The sequence below is a fragment of the Cydia splendana genome, chromosome 19 (genome assembly GCF_910591565.1).
Source record: "Cydia splendana chromosome 19, ilCydSple1.2, whole genome shotgun sequence".
Classification (NCBI taxonomy): domain Eukaryota; kingdom Metazoa; phylum Arthropoda; class Insecta; order Lepidoptera; family Tortricidae; genus Cydia; species Cydia splendana.
Window position 1 is genome coordinate 9,379,851 of NC_085978.1, and position 19,435 is coordinate 9,399,285.

Consider the following 19,435-nt stretch of genomic DNA (forward strand, 5'->3'; position numbering starts at 1 on the left):
AGGGATTGACAGGGCAAGCTATGATGGCGCCATCTGCTAAAAACTTCCACCGGCCAACCCCATTGATAATTTGTGCTTATAATATTCCGATATCCTCTCATCTCTTTCTTATGTTATCTGTAACCTAACCTAAAAATTTTAAACTGTCAGATCAGTGGGAATAAAAATGTTTTAAAATTTGAGAATACATTGTTAAATATTTATATATTGTATAAAAATGGCTCTCGTTAAGCTTTGCTTACCACTTTTGACTAGAACCGCAAGATTATACCCCGTAGCACAACAAGGTAATATTGCACATAATAAATAATATTTGCATACCAAAACACAATTTTTTTTTTAAATCTTATTTACCAAAACACAATTTATAATCGGAATTTGATTGTGTTCTGTTTATATATTTAACTTTTCATTTTTAGCTCAAAAAATTCACCGATGGATAGCTCCTACTTTGATGGAGCTGAAGCGAAGAGAAAAGAAGCAGGGCGGTAAGATAACAAACCCCAGAAACACATTCCTTGAGTGGAATTTAGAAGCGGAATTATACGCTTTTGGGAAGCGATTAAATGAAGACTTCGATTCGGACCTGTTACTCCAGGCTTTCACTGACAGGTCTTACATTATCAAAGAGGAAATGAAACAAAAAGAAATGGAATTCAAATTGGAAATGAAGGACAATAGACAATTGGCTGAAAAAGGTAAACTTCCCTTATTTATTATTTTTACTTATGATTTGCTGACAAATGTTAAGCAGATTATTGATTCACAGGCAATGGTTTACTAAACAGTGGGTTGTATCATTAGGGGTACAAAAGGAAGATCTGTTTTGTATACATAAAAGGCTTTACACAACTTAGGGGTTGTGCACAAATCACGCGAGGTGTTTTCAGCTACTTTTTGACCCCCCCCTCCCCCTTGGTGATATTAGGTGAGGTTGTTGGCTATGACCCTCCCCCATATAACCACACATCAATTTTTTTGAAATCTTTCCTTCCGACCGGTGAAGGCAACGCGCTCCACAATTTCGTAAATCGCTATTTTGAAGTGCGGAGTGGAGATTTATGTTTAACAAAATCGAGACAAAGTATCTACTCATGTGGTAGGTATTTTTTCTTAGTTTCGTTCACTGGACGTAGCTATACGTTAGTTAGACACTGTACAGATATCTGCATCTAATTTCTATGTATTGCTGCATCCCTATCGTCAGTTATTGAATTAAGTAAGTTGTGTACAGCGCTTAACAGCACATTCTCTGGCGGTTCTTACAGTGATAGCCATGATGCTAAATCTTAACCCTTAAATGCATGATTTTTTCTTTTTGCCTGAAATTAATATATGTATCACATAATTGTTTGCCGATTCTAGGAAAAATAGTGAAAAAAAATATAACTTAGATTTTCACTGCGAAATCAGTGTTAGAAGTTGAATTGGCTAAATCATATTTATGTAAATATGTAATTTTCAGTAATTGATATATGACATTTTTTACTACCATTAGAAACGTACACTATTTGTGATATACCTACGATAAAGTTTTTAAATATTAAAATAAATAATTACAAATCCCGAAAACACCGTTCAAAATCACATACTAAAAATTATCAACTTCTGGATTTTTCCAAGTTTTCCGACTTTTCGTCTTAAAACGAATGTAATTTTTATAAATTAAAAATATTGCATACATTTAACCCTTAAATCATCACCCTACTAAGGTATGTTGGGGTAATACCGGACGGATTTGGGACTAATTGGGAGACCTCGCGAAATATTTTTTTTTCTCGAGCTCAGTACGTGTCAGCTTCTAGAAATATGGTGCAAATCGTTAAATAATAACCGAACTTTAAGCCTGAATATTGGCAACCTTCAATGTTCAACGGTTTCAGTTTTATACGAGTGTAAAGATGAGACATATTTTTATTCGAGGGTAACGATGAATTTGTCATCCCGGGGTAACATCGGATGGCGAAAAAAAACCGGTTCTAATGCTCAGATAATAAGGTATCTAAAAGAGTATATCCGATGTTTAACCTCCTCCAACGTATATGAATTTCAGCCACGAATAGCTGGAAACTTAGTTCTCCTCAAATGTTTAAAACTTTGCATTTTTGCATCCGATCTTGACCCATATACGAAAATTTGGTAAATCTGTGGCTCTCAAAGTGTGATATGTCAATAGAAACAATTTCCTAAGTAATACATTCATACATATATAGCAACGTACACTGCTAATATATCTTCCTTTTGAATTACCGTCCTCGAATAAAAATAAAGGAACGAAATAATTACGATAAAAACAGAGTTATTGCAGTCATAAAAAAACAAAGTTTGACAATCACTGCTGAATTTTAAATGGGTAAAGGTCGGATTGTTGCTATCCGATCTTTACCTGCAAGGGTAAAGATCGGAAATCGGTCTACAGCAGTCCTAGGTCTGTTTTGATTGGATTAATTTAAAGATAAACCTTCAAAACGAAATTTGACATCAACTGAATCACAAAAACAACCACAGTTTTATCACAATACTCGACATAAATTACAGGGCGAAGATCGGATGGCCAGAAAAATGACCAAAATTACCTTGCTCCCTTTAAAGGCGCGTAGAACACATCCGATATCACTGAGCGGCGGAGGGACACTGGTGTCCGAAGCGCAATGAAATAGCGTCTTGCACATTGTTGTCAAAATTAAGAAATAAAGCCTATTTTGGCGGAAATGAATTTCCTACGTTCTTCCCCCGCATCCGATATTATCCCAACATACCTTACTTGACGTTTGGTATAAAGGTGCGTTCAAGAATGTAAGCCTTTTTTTTTTTAATCTGTGATCTGTCTAATGCTTTGTAGTCATTTGGCAACACTATCCATTTAAGGGTTAAAGTTCAAATTTAAATGACAAGTACAGCGGTTAGCCATTACCACTGGGTATTGTGTTTAGTCTGATAAGTATAGGTAAAATTATGATTTTTTGGTTGCATAGTGAAATCATGGTACAAATAAATAACTTACCGAAAGTTGGAAATTCTAGAAATTCAGATTCAATAGTCTTATTTGTATTACCTTACAGGTGAAAAATTCATCAGACAGTACATTCAGTTGTACATAGAAGCCGCGCTGCCCAAGTTCCCCTTGGAGGGGGTTGCGGAAGTGAGACAGCATCTGACCAGTGAAGATACTCTAGCTAACGTCTCTCTCCATCTGGGCACCAAGGACATCATACTTGCTGCTGTAAGTTTAACATCATTTTATAAATTCATCAGACAATACATTCAGTTGTACTTAGAAGCGGCGCTGCCCAAGTTCCCCTTGGAGGGGGTTGCGGGAGTGAGACAGCATCTGACCAGTGAAGATACTCTTGCCAACGTCTCTCTCCATCTGGGCACCAAGGACATAAGGCTGTAAGTTTTACCTTCATTTAATAAAACAGGCATATGGTTCATATACAGGGGCGTATTTTGAAATTTGGCGCCCTGGCCCAATAAGTTTCGCCGCCCCAGAAGTCAAGGAAGAAAAACAAAATGCAATCCGGATGGCCCTACTTAGGGTAAATATGCCCCTGTCCATATATTGAAATCCTTGTAAGTTGTTTGGGATATCTATCTTAAATTTATGCTTCAAATATGCAATCGGAAGTGTTTATCTTATACAGATTTAACCCTTTCCCGCATGGATTTTTTATTCTCCCCGAATTAAATATATGTAATAAAACACTATAAATGTAACAAAGAAAATTGTGAAAAAAATCTATACACCGTGTTTTTTTTGATTTCCGTTAATTTCAAGGGTGCATTCCTGAGCTTAAATCAAGTAACTTTCTCAAAGACACCGATATTCTAATTAACTCCATTTCGGAGATAATCGATAATTTATTTTTTTCCTATAAGGCCTCTACAAGCGTGTACACTTGCCTTAGGGCCAGTTTACATATTGATTAGTGTTTAGAATGAGTTCATACATTTGCTACTAAACTTAAGTACAATCTCGGTCGATCGATGTTCGAAATGACATTGATATGTCACAGATTTCAATTGTTTGGTTGAGTTAAATGTAATGCCCGTGTTACAACAAAGCTATATGCTACATTTAATTACTTTTTAAATTTATTTTTTTTGTAAAAAAAAAGCAAAAAAATATTTTTCTTTGAAAATTAACGATGCCGTTTAATTCTCTTAAACGTACTTAACCATACCCCGAAGTTAACGGAATTCAATAAAAACACGGTGTATTCAACCCAATTAAAAATAATAATAAATAACAATTTGTTCCAAATTTGGAACTTTGTGTATTAGTGGCTACGCCACAGTATAATAAATAGTACTAACGTACAGTATGGACACTCCCTGCCTCCCGTTGAAAGTGCCGCCCACCCGCTCTCGGTTACCTCTCAGTTACCGGCTGGCAAGGACGCGACGACGCGGTGCGCAGAGCGGAGGCCACGTAAAATATTAAACAAATATTTAAAAATCCTTTTGTAATGGGCGTGTGTTGTGCTGTGTACGGTTGTTTAAGCTCTATAAACGACAAAACTAAAAGAAAGTTCCACAGATTCCCATTGTATGAATCAAGGCAAGTACATACCCAGTTATTTTTAAAGTGTTTTATGTTTTAGTAGAATACCAACTTACAATAGGTACGTATGTTTAGTATTTCATTTACCCTATCTGTTTTAGACCTAAACCTATCAGATCACACTGAAAACAACACAATATCTATATGAACAAAAAATCATGTTTTCAACTTACGTAATATTTTGGTGGCCTGAATTTCCTTACAAAATTTTTGTAATTCGTTTATACTGATTCAAAATAGGAAACTATTGTATAAATCGAGCTTAGATACCCACCTTACAGCATAATATGATTCTTATTTCTTCCTAATTCGCGCAATGAGTTTTGGGTCATTGGGGTCATCGAACTTGTCAACAAAATGGCGGGAACCCTAGCACGTCTTATCTCACTCACACAAGCATGGTACGCGTTCACCTACGCGAGCTTAGACTGTGTGCGTAGGAACGCGTTTGTTTCATACATTTGATCGCCAGTGTCCGGGGTGTGGCTACGCGGAGCCCGATTATTAAACTGGTCAAATTTGGAACTGTATGCAATATATGTACTTATGGAAATGTAGGATTAAAAAAATCACTTGCAAGCTTTTGGTAACTGTAGCTACCAGCTGTCACCGGTTATCTACAGATAAAATAATGATAATCAGTAGTTTAAATGTAAATAATAAGTAGGAAACTTGAGCATTTTATTATGTAAATAAATAGTAGGCTTTATGTATGTACGAACATACATATTACAATTTCGGTAGAATATTTTTTGCCATAGGGTAGTTTTAAAATAAAATAAAAAAGTAGCTTGCTTGAGTGCATAAGGTTCCATATTTGTCAAACTGATAAAAAAATCACTAATGCATAATGCTCCATATTAGTCCAATCATTCTAGCTTGTAACGCATAGTGTACCGTTTCAGGAACAAACTTTCACGACATCATACATAGTTATTTAAATATAAATGCTTACATGTTTTACCATAAAATCACGCGGCATCTCTTTTTTTATACTCAACGCTGTAAATTTATTTATTGCACTAAATACAACAACGAAAAGCTAATTACAAAGTAGTCAATCACACTTCCAAGTAAAATTGCCGGACGTCGGTGGAAATGATAACGCCATATGGACCACAAACTAGTTAGAAGCTGTATCGAGTACAGAAAACGTTCAGTAGTATGCATAGTTTCTACCACGTACAAGTTCAGTAAAACAGATAACGCTTATATTAATCTACGAGGATAATATCATTACGTTCCAAATTTGGACCCATATGCGGTAAAGGGTTAAAGCAAAACTGTCTTTCCTGTGGACACTAGTTGTTAACAGCTTGTCTGCATATAGAATAGAATATAAGTAACGATTTTATAAAATAAGGAAAACCATTTTATGCAGTTATGTAACCATTTAAAAGCTAACCCATAAGGGTTAAATCCACCATCAGCTGTTAATTACAATCGCTGACTACCATAATATAATTTTGGTAAAAAAATAAGATTGTCAAAATTTTCTAACTAAAGTTCGTCAAAGGACTGTCTCATTTCAATCATAGACAGAGAGAATCATACTATTTTTGTCTTACACTGGTACTACCACCCAAAAAAAAAAGTTGAGTATAGTTATCCTGGTTCTTACTGACTGACGAATTGGTTTGACCAACTATAGCTAATATATCAGAAACTTGCAATAGAAAAACTTTAAGAATTCAATGCTAAATTTAACTAAAACAATAACAGTAACACATTGCATTACAGGAGTATCCAGTGGACAACTACACATTAGCCACAGCATTCAAAGCGATAGTGGGTGCGCTGCTGCAGTCTTGCGGGGAGGAGAGAGCCGCACACTTTGTCAGGGACTTTGTCATCACGCAACTGCAAGGTCAGATTAACACATTCAGGGCCAAGAACCTGACTGTCGGGTACACTGTTCGTAGCGACTACGCGCTATATACGGCGAAACCGTGGCTACACGCTACGAGTGTAACCCGTAGCACTTAGTGGCAATGAATTGTTGTACAGTTGCCATCTGATATATCGTAGCGGCCAAAGTGTTCACAATGCACTGTAACGCCTTGTCAATAGAAGCGTGATCAGATATTTGTGAGCGCCTTGACCGCTCCGATATATCTGATGGCGACTGTACTTTTTGTTGTTGTCCCAAGGTACCCCAGTGGCGCAGAGGGCATTCACAAGCTCGTGCCACGCCTTCCTAACTTCAGCATTTCATAAAGAGTAGCTAATTTGACTAAAATAATATTAATAATAAATAAATCTCCATCAAAATTTAAAACAGATTGACAGGTTCATATCAATCATCTATTTTTTTTATATAAAGGGATTCAATGATGACTTAATTTTTCGTAGTGTTATACATATACGACAAAACTGCAAGAGTTTCCTTATAATTCCTTACGATTTTCCAGGTCAAGATGTGAATGAGTACTGGCAAATAGAGGACCCTTGGGCCCTGCTGACGGACCTGCTTAAGAACCAGGGGGCTGAGGTGGAGCCCCGGCTGATTGGCGAGGTCGGCAAGAACACTCTACTAGCTTGCTATAGAGTTGGCCTTTATGTAGACAAGAGGATGATTTCCGCAGGTAAATGACATATTATTGATATATGTCTGTTTGACTGAATTCAAAATATATTATTTACTAGACGGGCCCGCGGCTCCGCTCGCGTAAATGAAATAAAGAGTGTGTCAACCCTGCCAGGGTTCATAACGGTGATAGGGATTTCTTATTTGTACCCGTTATTTGGATAACTTAAGAGCGCTATTACATTTCGGCGTTGAGCGAGTTTAGGTATTTTACGCGCTGCGGCAGGCCGTGCGAGCTCAGTACGCCGATCCCTTCTACCACACTCGCACTACAATGATGGATTAAACATTCTTGATCCTTCGCGAAGCATATTGAAATCAACCATAACAACACTAACTGTACTTAACTTTTAAAGTTCTAAAACTGTTATTTGGTAAGTACGAAAATACTAAATGCAGTGCAAATGTACATAGGGGCTGTTCATAAATTACGTCATCTATTTTTGACGATTTTTGACCCCCCCCACCCCTCAAATCATCCAAAAATCAAGCTTCGGATGAATCTGTTTCCTCCTACGTCATGTTACCATCATCCGATGTCCAGACCCCCCCACTCCTCCCATTTGAAACGACGTAATTTATGAATAGCCCCATACTTGTACTTATGAAGGTATATTACTCGAAAGAAATTATAGGTACCTACTCGCTTATTTACATGTTTCGTCATTGCATTTGGAACCTATAGGTTGTAAAGTTTGTATCAACGAGGGTTTAAAAACGAACTGGTACTGAGGATCTGATGATGATTAAGGTGGTCACGGATACCAATCAACCATGTAGTAACATGATTAGGCTCGTTTGATTCGTCTCAACAAGATCTTTGACACTGAAGATACACAGGGTCTGATGATGGAGCTTGAAGGTGGCCACGGGTACCAGTCTATCATGTAACTAAACAACTTCGTGTTTGGGCTCGTTTGATTCGTCTCAACAAGATCTTTGACACAAGACAGTACTCAGGGTCTGATGATGGAGCTGGAAGGTACCATTACCAATCAACCCTGCAACTAAACCACATCGTGTTTAGGATCGTTTGATTCGTCTCAACAAGATCTTTGACACTAGGTGATACTCAGAGTCTGATGATGGAGCTGGAAGGTGGTCACCGGTACCAATCAACCATGCAACTAAACCATTTCGTGTTTAGGCTCGTTTTATTCGTTTCAACAAGATCTTTGACACAAGATAGTACTCAGGGTCTGATGTTGGAGCCGGAAGGTGGTCACCGGTACCAATCAACCATGCAACTAAACCATTTCGTGTTTAGACACGTTTTATTCATCTCAACAAGATCTTTGACACAAGGTAGTACTCAGGGTCTGATGATGGAGCGCGAAGGTGGCGACGGGTACCTGTCTGTCATCATCAGCTCCATCATCAGACCCTGAGTAGTATCTTGTGTCAAACATCTTATTGCGACGAATCAAACGAGCCCAAACACGAAGTGGTTCAGTTACATGGTACACTGGTACCCGTGGCCACAGTCCAGCTCCATCATCAGACCCTGAGTACTAACTTGTGTCAAAGATCTTGTTGCGACGAATCGAACGAAGCCAAACACGAAGTGGTTTAGTTGCATGGTTGATTGGTACCGGTGACCACCTTCCGGATCCATCATCAGACCCTCAGTACTACCTTGTGTCAAAGATCTTGTTGCGACAAATCAAACGAGCCCAAACACGAAGTGGTTCAGTTACATGGTAGACTGGTACCCGTGGCCACAGTCCAGCTCCATCATCAGACCCTGAGTACTAACTTGTGTCAAAGATCTTGTTGCGACGAATCGAACGAAGCCAAACACGAAGTAGTTTAGTTGCATGGTTGATTGGTACCGGTCACCACCTTCCGGATCCATCATCAGACCCTCAGTACTACCTTGTGTCAAAGATCTTGTTGCGACAAATCAAACGAGCCCAAACACGAAGTGGTTCAGTTACACGGTAGACTGGTACCCGTGGCCACCTTCCAGCTCCATCATCAGATCCTGAGTACTATCTTGTGTCCAAGGTCTTGTTGAGACGAATCAAACGAGCCTAAACACGAAGTAGTTTAGTTGCATGGTTGATTGGTACCGGTGACCACCTTCCGGCTCCAACATCAGACCCTGAGTACTATCTTGTGTCAAAGATCTTATAGAAACGAATAAAACGAGCCTAAACACGAAGTGGTTTAGTGGCATGGTTGATTGGTACCGGTGCGGTGACCACCTGCCGGCTCCATCATCAGACCCTGAGTACTATCTTGTGTCAAAGATCTTGTTGAGACGAATCAAACGAGCCTAAACACGAAGTGGTTTAGTTGCATGGTTGATTGGTACCGGTGACCACCTTCCGGCTCCATCATCAGACCCTGAGTATTATCTTGTGCCAAAGATCTTGTTGAGACGAATCAAACGAGCCCAAACACGAAGTGGTTTAGTTGCATGGTTGATTGGTACCGGTGACCACCTTCCGGCTCCATCATCAGACCCTGAGTACTATCTTAAGTCAAAGATCTTGTTGAGACGAATAAAACGAGCCTAAACACGAAGTGGTTTAGTTGCATTGTTGATTGGTACTGGTGACCACCTTCCGGCTCCATCATCAGACCCTGAGTACTATCTTAAGTCAAAGATCTTGTTGAGCCGAATCAAACGAGCCCAAACACGAAGTGGTTTAGTTGCATGGTTGATTGGTACCGGTGACCACCTTCCGGCTCCATCATCAGACCCTGAGTACTATCTTGTGTCAAAGATCTTGTTGAGATGAATAAAACGAGCCTAAACACGAAGTGGTTTAGTTGCATGGTTGATTGGTACCGGTGACCACCTTCCGGCTCCATCATCAGACCCTGAGTACTATCTTGAGTCAAATAAATACATATAGAATGTCAGGTCGTTTCAAATATTTTTAATCCTGTCCGGTAGTTTATTAAACTGTACCATTATAAATTATAATACTATAAAAACGGTGCTAGGATCAAAGTCTCTCGTTGCGGTTTACACGCACACAGTATAGCGTTTTACACGGCGCCCGCCGCACACAATGATAAAAAACCTCGTCGTCGCCGTTGAAAATGTGCGGAGCCGACCGACACACGTCCTGCCTCTACAAGCTCTGCCGCGGCACTGAGCTGGCGCAGCGCGCGTCATCGGTAATATAGAGTAGTTTTCAAAAAATTGCCAAAAAATTATAGTAGAATTTCATAAACACTAATGTATACCAACAGTATAAGCAAACGTTGCAGATTGCTTGAGTATGAAAATGACTTCGATATTAAGTAGATTTTCGTAGGAATTGACACTTGTTTCGGAGAGAAAATCGAGTTCGTTTTACTTTGATTTTCTCTTTCTCAAAGGTATGTAGGAAAAATATAGTTTGATATGCCTAAAGTACAGGGTATTAGTAATACAAAATAGCCAGGTTTAGCATAGTAAAATTCTCAACATTTCCAAATAAGAGCTCGCCATTCAGTGCTTCACGGGGTTTTTCGGAAACGACCATCAGAAAAAAAATCATTACTAATTTAATAAGTCCTTTTTCTAATATTTACAACGATATTTATAAAGATAAGAAGACGCTTTTACTGGAACAAGTACTCATTGTTTCTAATAATGAGCGCAAAGTCCTGAATTTCGTCGACTAGTATCATCAATTTTGCATTATTTCGACTTTTCTTGTAAGAGCGCTCTTAATACGCAAAATATCTGAAAAAAATTATGTGATTTGATAAAAGGCAAAATTATACTTTTTTCATCTACGTAGTTATTTATTTAAAACTCGTTTCAACATAAAATGTGACGTCCCACGGTCAAAGGTACCTTATGGCGGGTATGGAGTTATGCATACCCCAGTAATCTACAATAAATAAGCTATCGATAACACAAAAGATCAACCTTCTAGGTTGCGTAGTTACAGAGATATGATTTTTTGGAAATAATGTTGTGAAATGAGCAACTTTACGATAGAGAAGTTTTAAGTTTAGCCGCCTAAAAAACTATGTTCCTGAAGTAAGTTACATAGTTGACTACAAATAATAATGCCTTATATATCTGAGATTAAAAAAATATTGCGACTTGTTCTGTAATGCAAATAGAAACTTTTGATATCGACTGATTTATGTGTATACTAACCAATCTCTTGAAAATAAAGTTTTATTTCATTTTCACGATTGATTGCAATGAGCTCTCAAGATTTAAATTTTATCTATTAGAAAACGACACTGACAGACAGTTTAAGCAAAAAACAATACCGATTTAGAGGTGAAAATGTATTTTCTGACATTTTCATATAAAATCACAAAATTGAATATTTTTACTTTTAATGTGACACACAATCAATTTTTCTGAGCACATATGAAAGAAATTCTGTCATTCAAATGAAATAAATCCTAAAACCCCAACTAAATACTATATTTAACCCCTTATGCCACTTTAAACTTACATAACAATAACAGTATTTGCTCCATACATTTACGAAAAGGTACCTTATGGAAATAAATCTAATAATACATCACTACAAAATATCAATCATATTATAGTTTATCTTTTATGACTAGAAAATATTAATTTACATTAAACTGCCCCCAATTTAATTAGTTCTTCGTCATAATAATCTTAAAAAAGACCAATAATTTGTATGTAATGAAAAGGTACCTTGTGGTCAAGTTACATGATGAGGCATGATGATGATGGAACAGTTAGGATAAACTAATAATATTTTGGGGTAAGATGGTATAAATCGTCTATTTCTTATCAATAATATATTTCGGTTGCTATTGAAGATAAGCGGCATTGAGGTTCAATGACCTCAGATATTCCATAAGGTAATGCGTCGGGTATTGGCATTTTTCAGCAAACCAATGGCTGATTTACTGCATGCGACCAAACCAAATGAAGATTATTCTAGTTAAGAAAGACTTGACGAGAGTAACTTTGGTATAATAGCAGTCTACTTGGATTTGTGATGTCGGTCTATGTACGGTTATAATATTTGCGAGGCGCCCCAACCAGAACTGAAATTATCAAATTAGTTTTGCAGAATGCTAATACAGTTCTCTACCAAACTTCTTTTCCCGTATTGACTAGTTTTTTTGGGAATTTTCAATCTTTTTTCCATAAGGTACCTTTTCTACTAAACTCTGAGACGACATTACTAGGCTTATAACTAACTTATAACAAAAATAAAAACAGGTAAACAAACGTTACGCATTAAGGTTTCAGATCACACAATAAAAAAAAATTGAGCATTTTTTCACCTCTTTACAAAACATTTAATATCTCCGAAACTAGAAACCCTCATAAGGTACCTTTTCCCGTGGAACGTCACAAATTATTATTTATTTTTATAAGCCTAATTGCAAAAACGTTCATTAGATTAATTTCCGCCTTAAGAGCGCTATTACATTTCGGCGTTGAGCGAGTTTAGGTATTTTACGCGCTGCGGCAGGCCGTGCGAGCTCAGTATGCCGATCCCTTCTACCACACTCGCACTACAATGATGGATTAAACATTCTTGATCCTTCGCGAAGCATATTGAAATCAACCATAACAACACTAACTGTACTTAACTTTTAAAGTTCTAAAACTGTTATTTGGTAAGTACGAAAATACTAAATGCAGTGCAAATGTACATAGGGGCTGTTCATAAATTACGTCATCTATTTTTGACGATTTTTGACCTTCCCCACCCCTCAAATCATCCAAAAATCAAGCTTCGGATGAATCTGTTTCCTCCTACGTCATGTTACCATCATCCGATGTCCCGACCCCCCCCCCCCCCCCCACTCCTCCCATTTGAAACGACGTAATTTATGAATAGCCCCATACTCGTACTTATGAAGGTATATTACTCGAAAGAAATTATAGGTACCTACTCGCTTATTTACATGTTTCGTCATTGCATTTGGTACCTATAGGTTGTAAAGTTTGTATCAACGAGGGTTTAAAAACGAACTGGTACTGAGGATCTGATGATGATTAAGGTGGTCACGGATACCAATCAACCATGTAGTAACATGATTAGGCTCGTTTGATTCGTCTCAACAAGATCTTTGACACTGAAGATACACAGGGTCTGATGATGGAGCTGGAAGGTGGCCACGGGTACCAGTCTATCATGTAACTAAACAACTTCGTGTTTGGGCTCGTTTGATTCGTCTCAACAAGATCTTTGACACTAGGTGATACTCAGAGTCTGATGATGGAGCTGGAAGGTGGTCACCGGTACCAATCAACCATGCAACTAAACCACTTCGTGTTTAGGCTCGTTTTATTCGTTTCAACAAGATCTTTGACACAAGATAGTACTCAGGGTCTGATGTTGGAGCCGGAAGGTGGTCACCGGTACCAATCAACCATGCAACTAAACCACTTCGTGTTTAGGCACGTTTTATTCATCTCAACAAGATCTTTGACACAAGGTAGTACTCAGGGTCTGATGATGGAGCGCGAAGGTGGCGACGGGTACCTGTCTATCATCATCAGCTCCATCATCAGACCCTGAGTAGTATCTTGTGTCAAACATCTTATTGCGACGAATCAAACGAGCCCAAACACGAAGTAGTTCAGTTACATGGTAGACTGGTACCCGTGGCCACAGTCCAGCTCCATCATCAGACTCTGAGTACTAACTTGTGTCAAAGATCTTGTTGCGACGAATCGAACGAAGCCAAACACGAAGTGGTTTAGTTGCATGGTTGATTGGTACCGGTGACCACCTTCCGGATCCATCATCAGACCCTCAGTACTACCTTGTGTCAAACATCTTGTTGCGACAAATCGAACGAAGCCAAACACGAAGTGGTTTAGTTGCATGGTTGATTGGTACCGGTCACCACCTTCCGGATCCATCATCAGACCCTCAGTACTACCTTGTGTCAAAGATCTTGTTGCGACAAATCAAACGAGCCCAAACATGAAGTGGTTCAGTTACATGGTAGACTGGTACCCGTGGCCACCTTCCAGCTCCATCATCAGATCCTGAGTACTATCTTGTGTCCAAGGTCTTGTTGAGACGAATCAAACGAGCCTAAACACGAAGTGGTTTAGTTGCATGGTTGATTGGTACCGGTGACCACCTTCCGGCTCCAACATCAGACCCTGAGTACTATCTTGTGTCAAAGATCTTATAGAAACGAATAAAACGAGCCTAAACACGAAGTGGTTTAGTGGCATGGTTGATTGGTACCGGTGACCACCTGCCGGCTCCATCATCAGACCCTGAGTACTATCTTGTGTCAAAGATCTTGTTGAGACGAATCAAACGAGCCTAAACACGAAGTGGTTTAGTTGCATGGTTGATTGGTACCGGTGACCACCTTCCGGCTCCATCATCAGACCCTGAGTATTATCTTGTGCCAAAGATCTTGTTGAGACGAATCAAACGAGCCCAAACACGAAGTGGTTTAGTTGCATGGTTGATTGGTACCGGTGACCACCTTCCGGCTCCATCATCAGACCCTGAGTACTATCTTAAGTCAAAGATCTTGTTGAGACGAATAAAACGAGCCTAAACACGAAGTGGTTTAGTTGCATTGTTGATTGGTACTGGTGACCACCTTCCGGCTCCATCATCAGACCCTGAGTACTATCTTAAGTCAAAGATCTTGTTGAGCCGAATCAAACGAGCCCAAACACGAAGTGGTTTAGTTGCATGGTTGATTGGTACCGGTGACCACCTTCCGGCTCCATCATCAGACCCTGAGTACTATCTTGTGTCAAAGATCTTGTTGAGATGAATAAAACGAGCCTAAACACGAAGTGGTTTAGTTGCATGGTTGATTGGTACCGGTGACCACCTTCCGGCTCCATCATCAGACCCTGAGTACTATCTTGAGTCAAATAAATACATATAGAATGTCAGGTCGTTTCAAATATTTTTAATCCTGTCCGGTAGTTTATTAAACTGTACCATTATAAATTATAATACTATAAAAACAGTGCTAGGATCAAAGTCTCTCGTTGCGGTTTACACGCACACAGTATAGCGTTTTACACGGCGCCCGCCGCACACAATGATAAAAAACCTCGTCGTCGCCGTTGAAAATGTGCGGAGCCGACCGACACACGTCCTGCCTCTACAAGCTCTGCCGCGGCACTGAGCTGGCGCAGCGCGCGTCATCGGTAATATAGAGTAGTTTTCAAAAAATTGCCAAAAAATTATAGTAGAATTTCATAAACACTAATGTATACCAACAGTATAAGCAAACGTTGCAGATTGCTTGAGTATGAAAATGACTTCGATATTAAGTAGATTTTCGTAGGAATTGACACTTGTTTCGGAGAGAAAATCGAGTTCGTTTTACTTTGATTTTCTCTTTCTCAAAGGTATGTAGGAAAAATATAGTTTGATATGCCTAAAGTACAGGGTATTAGTAATACAAAATAGCCAGGTTTAGCAGAGTAAAATTCTCAACATTTCCAAATAAGAGCTCGCCATTCAGTGCTTCACGGGGTTTTTCGGAAACGACCATCAGAAAAAAAATCATTACTAATTTAATAAGTCCTTTTTCTAATATTTACAACGATATTTATAAAGATAAGAAGACGCTTTTACTGGAACAAGTACTCATTGTTTCTAATAATGAGCGCAAAGTCCTGAATTTCGTCGACTAGTATCATCAATTTTGCATTATTTCGACTTTTCTTGTAAGAGCGCTCTTAAGACGAATATGGACGACCACCGCCCATAAATCGCCTTTTGGTACAAACGTACGTACTCCCCATTTCCCTTTCTGAATACTAACATTACTTACTACGGTTATGTGAATCCTGGCCTCCGAGAAAAGACAAAACAAAACACACCATGTTTCTCGGTCTTGCGATAGCTCTCGCCAGTCCCCATGGCCGAGGATAAGCAGATCTCGAGCAACTACGTCGTTCCAGCGGTAGGTACCTATGACGTCCAATTGGGCGTCTCCCATTTCGTTGTCCCAAGTACGCTCTCGTCACGGCACGATCCTCTCCCATTCTCTCTAAATGTCCGAGCCAATGTAAGCTTAGCCACTTTTGTCTCTCAGTATTCCGCCAGTATATCGGAACACATCCTTATTTCTATGGCAACAGAGTTATAATTTGGCCGACTGCTGACTGTACGTTTGCTTATTTTCACCAGGTCGTTTGCTCAAAAATATCTGAACATGCACTTAAATTTTATCTACCTACATTATAACTTGCTATCAACTTTAATTGTATTTTTGGCCCATCTCGGCAGCCCGGTCCCCGGACGAATTTGTTTGCCGAAGCTGTGAAAGTAAATCTGAATAACATAACTCAAAAAGAAATTTAAAACAACAAAATACAAATTACTATTGATATTCATAAGTCATTATCAGTCATTATATGGCATGTCACTCGTATGGGCATAAACTAAGGTAAAAGGTTGAGGTTGACAGCACTTTTTATTTTACTTCGAGTAAAAAAGGCCGAAATCACTGCATACCAACATAACAAACATAATTTTGGTTATTTGAAGTTCGAAACGAAACCAACCGAGAGTTTCCGAAAATAGCCGATAGTCGTAAAATGAAGAATGTTATGAAAATTTCTTTTGCTTATTGTAAATTAAATACGCATCGAAAGCGATAGTTTTTATGCTCTAGTTATATTCTCATACTTAGATAATAGATTAGAACAGTTTTTTCTTATCATACGTGCGTCGTATTTGAGAAACGTGTCAAAAACTTTTTTAGAAATTTGTAAGGCGCCATCTCGCTTCTTCCCTCGTTTTTTATCCCGTTCTGGTTTTTCAATTTTATATATATGATGATACTTCTTTGTTTAATTATGCTTGCATAAAAAATAAATAATTTACTTTCACCCTTATTAGGCGATAAAGGTGACAATTCTGTAGAAACTAAAACACTTCTTATTTGTAAATAGACTTTATATTTGCGAAAAAAAGTTTAAGTCTTCTGATCACCACGTCATATCCAAAAATATCACGCACTCGTCAACGTCATTAGAACATATTAGCAAATATAAACCTCACTCGAAATGAAAGCATTTACTATAGTAAGTTGTGAACAACTTTAAAGGATTCATAGCGTTCAAAGGGTTAATTAATAGTTAATTCATTTTCATTTGTTTGATCTGGGAATCATGTGGCAATAAGGCTTAATAATAGATAAAAAATAAATTATCGAAATCCCCTCACAGGTTTCGGCGAAAACGTGTCCACCGCCAAAGAGATGGCAGCGCGCGAGGCTCTGAAGAAGATCTTCGGCACCGAGGACCACATGAAGCCCGTCAACTTCCAGCTGCAGGGCATACCCAAGCCCACCTCGGAGACCAGATACCAGATCGCTGCCAGTTGAAGCATTCTAGGACTGTAGCATTAAGTGCTTTATTTTTTAAATACCACTTTTCTCATTTGTTCGATCTTGGTTTTTAGAAACCCTACTATCTGTGGCCCGTGACTGCCCTATTGGTGATAATAGCATATTATAATGTATGTAAATTAACGAAAAACATTTACTCAAACCCGATAATGTGCAGATCACACTGAGCAACTTTTACTATGGCACCAACCCCGAGATGGCGAAAAAACAATTGGCTCCCATAGGAAATTTCAACACTAGACCAGCAAAATGTATGAAACAACCAAATTTTTACCGCGATTTCGAGGTTGGTGCCATGGTAAAAGTTGCTCAATGTGACCTACACATTAACGGGTTTGAGTAAATGTTTCTTGTTAATTTACGTACTGTATAGGTAGGCAGTCTGGTTATAGTATTGAGAATTACAAATTATAAATGTGGTATTTTGAAGACAGCGTAATTAGATTGTTTATATAAATAAAATTAGACGTATAAACAAGCTTTTTTTTAATTAAACATCTTGGCTTAGGCATAAAATATTATATATATTAAAATTTACAAAACATACATTGGCACATTTTATCTGGCTAGGAATAACGTTTGAAAAGTAAATAGTCAATACGCCAGCGTTCAATACAAAATAAAAATTGAATTAATTTATTAAATATTATACAAAATTCAAATTATTGGTTGTTATATATGTCGCAGTCAAAACTGTGAACTGGTCAAAAGAACTTTTAACCGACAAAAACAGGCAAAACTGCTTTTGACTGAGCATGTTGGTCAAAAGTAGTTTTACCTGAAAATCATTGGTTAATAGTAATTGTGACTGTTACTATCAGTCAAAAGTACTCGCAGAAATAGGTAGGTTAGGGTTATTTTTTTTTTTTGCTACGCCCTAAAAACGAAACTGTTCCCAGAGATAGGTAGGTTAGGGTTATTTTTTTTTTGCTACGCCCTAAAAACGAAACTGCTGCCAGAAATAGGTATGATTTTCAGGTAAAACTACTTTTGACCAACATGCTCAGTCAAAAGCAGTTTTGCCTGTTTTTGTCGGTTAAGGCGCTCTTATACTCGAGTTTTACGTTTTCAAGGGGGTGAAGCAGACGCGTGGTAGAACGGGCAGGCGGGCGCCCCGCGCGGCGCACCGCACCATTCCCGCGCAGCACGTCTACGTCCTTATTCTGACGACATCGGTATTCTGAATTGTCAGTTCCGGGATTTTTAGTTCGGCAATTAATATTGAATAAGATTTATTAGTAAATTCGAATTTTGATGAGTACTTAATGAAATTAAAAACCGGACAAGCGCGAGTCTTACTAATAGGGTTCCGTTTTACCCTTTGGGTAGGGAACCCTAAAAATGGTAGGTAAGACGGTGAGGTCGGTGAGTGTACCTAAATAATTATTAATTATATACAATATGAGTGTAAATTGCCGGTTGCTTGATCGAATTCTTGACTGGAAGTGAGATAGTTGATATTAAAGGTCCCTTTTTTTAGTTTTGCGTAAATAACTCTTAAACGGTGGCGCATAGCAAAAATTTTCTTAAATATAAGTAATCTGCATAAAATTGCCTACAAGAAAAATTCCGTACAATTTTTCGCTAGGATCAATATTCAAAGAGATATTAAGGCGGGAAAGTTAATTATAATCACTTTTCGAAGGTCTCTTTTTATTGTTTTTCGTAAATAACTCGTAAACGGTGGCCAATATAAAAAAAAATTGTTAAACGTTAATAATCGACACAACATTTTCAATAAAAAAAGATTTAGTACATTTTTAGCAGGGATCAATATTTAAAAAGACAATAAAGAGGGAAAGTTAATTATAATAAATTCTAAGGTTCCTTGTTTTTATTTTTTCGTTAATAATTTGAAAAGTATGACTCATAGCAAAAACAAATTTCACACAAATAATAAACATAAAATTTCCTACAAGAAACATGTAGAACACTTTTCGCTAGGATCAATATTTAAAAAGACAAAG

At 38.1% G+C, this 19,435-nt stretch overlaps 2 protein-coding genes across 2 annotated transcripts in view; one reads left to right on the forward strand and one right to left on the reverse strand.

Moving 5' to 3' along the window:
* LOC134800196 (protein Red) overlaps nt 1-19,435 on the reverse strand; it is a 130,394-nt gene that overhangs the window by 58,284 nt on the left and 52,675 nt on the right. The window lies entirely within an intron of this gene.
* LOC134800218 (large ribosomal subunit protein mL44) lies at nt 127-17,445 on the forward strand. The gene is made up of 6 exons (XM_063772715.1): nt 127-287; nt 420-698; nt 3,063-3,223; nt 6,305-6,431; nt 6,976-7,149; nt 17,287-17,445. The coding sequence occupies exons 1-6, from the start codon at nt 218-220 to the stop codon at nt 17,442-17,444; spliced, it is 969 nt and encodes a 322-aa protein (XP_063628785.1). The 5' UTR covers nt 127-217; the 3' UTR covers nt 17,445.

Bases quoted from the DNA above. Each gene is read 5' to 3' on its own strand.
- LOC134800218 (XM_063772715.1), top strand. From the start codon at position 218: ATGGCTCTCGTTAAGCTTTGCTTACCACTTTTGACTAGAACCGCAAGA. The intron at 288-419 runs GTAATATTGCAC...TTTCATTTTTAG, and splicing joins ATACCCCGTAGCACAACAAG to CTCAAAAAATTCACCGATGG. The intron at 699-3,062 runs GTAAACTTCCCT...ATTACCTTACAG, and splicing joins TAGACAATTGGCTGAAAAAG to GTGAAAAATTCATCAGACAG.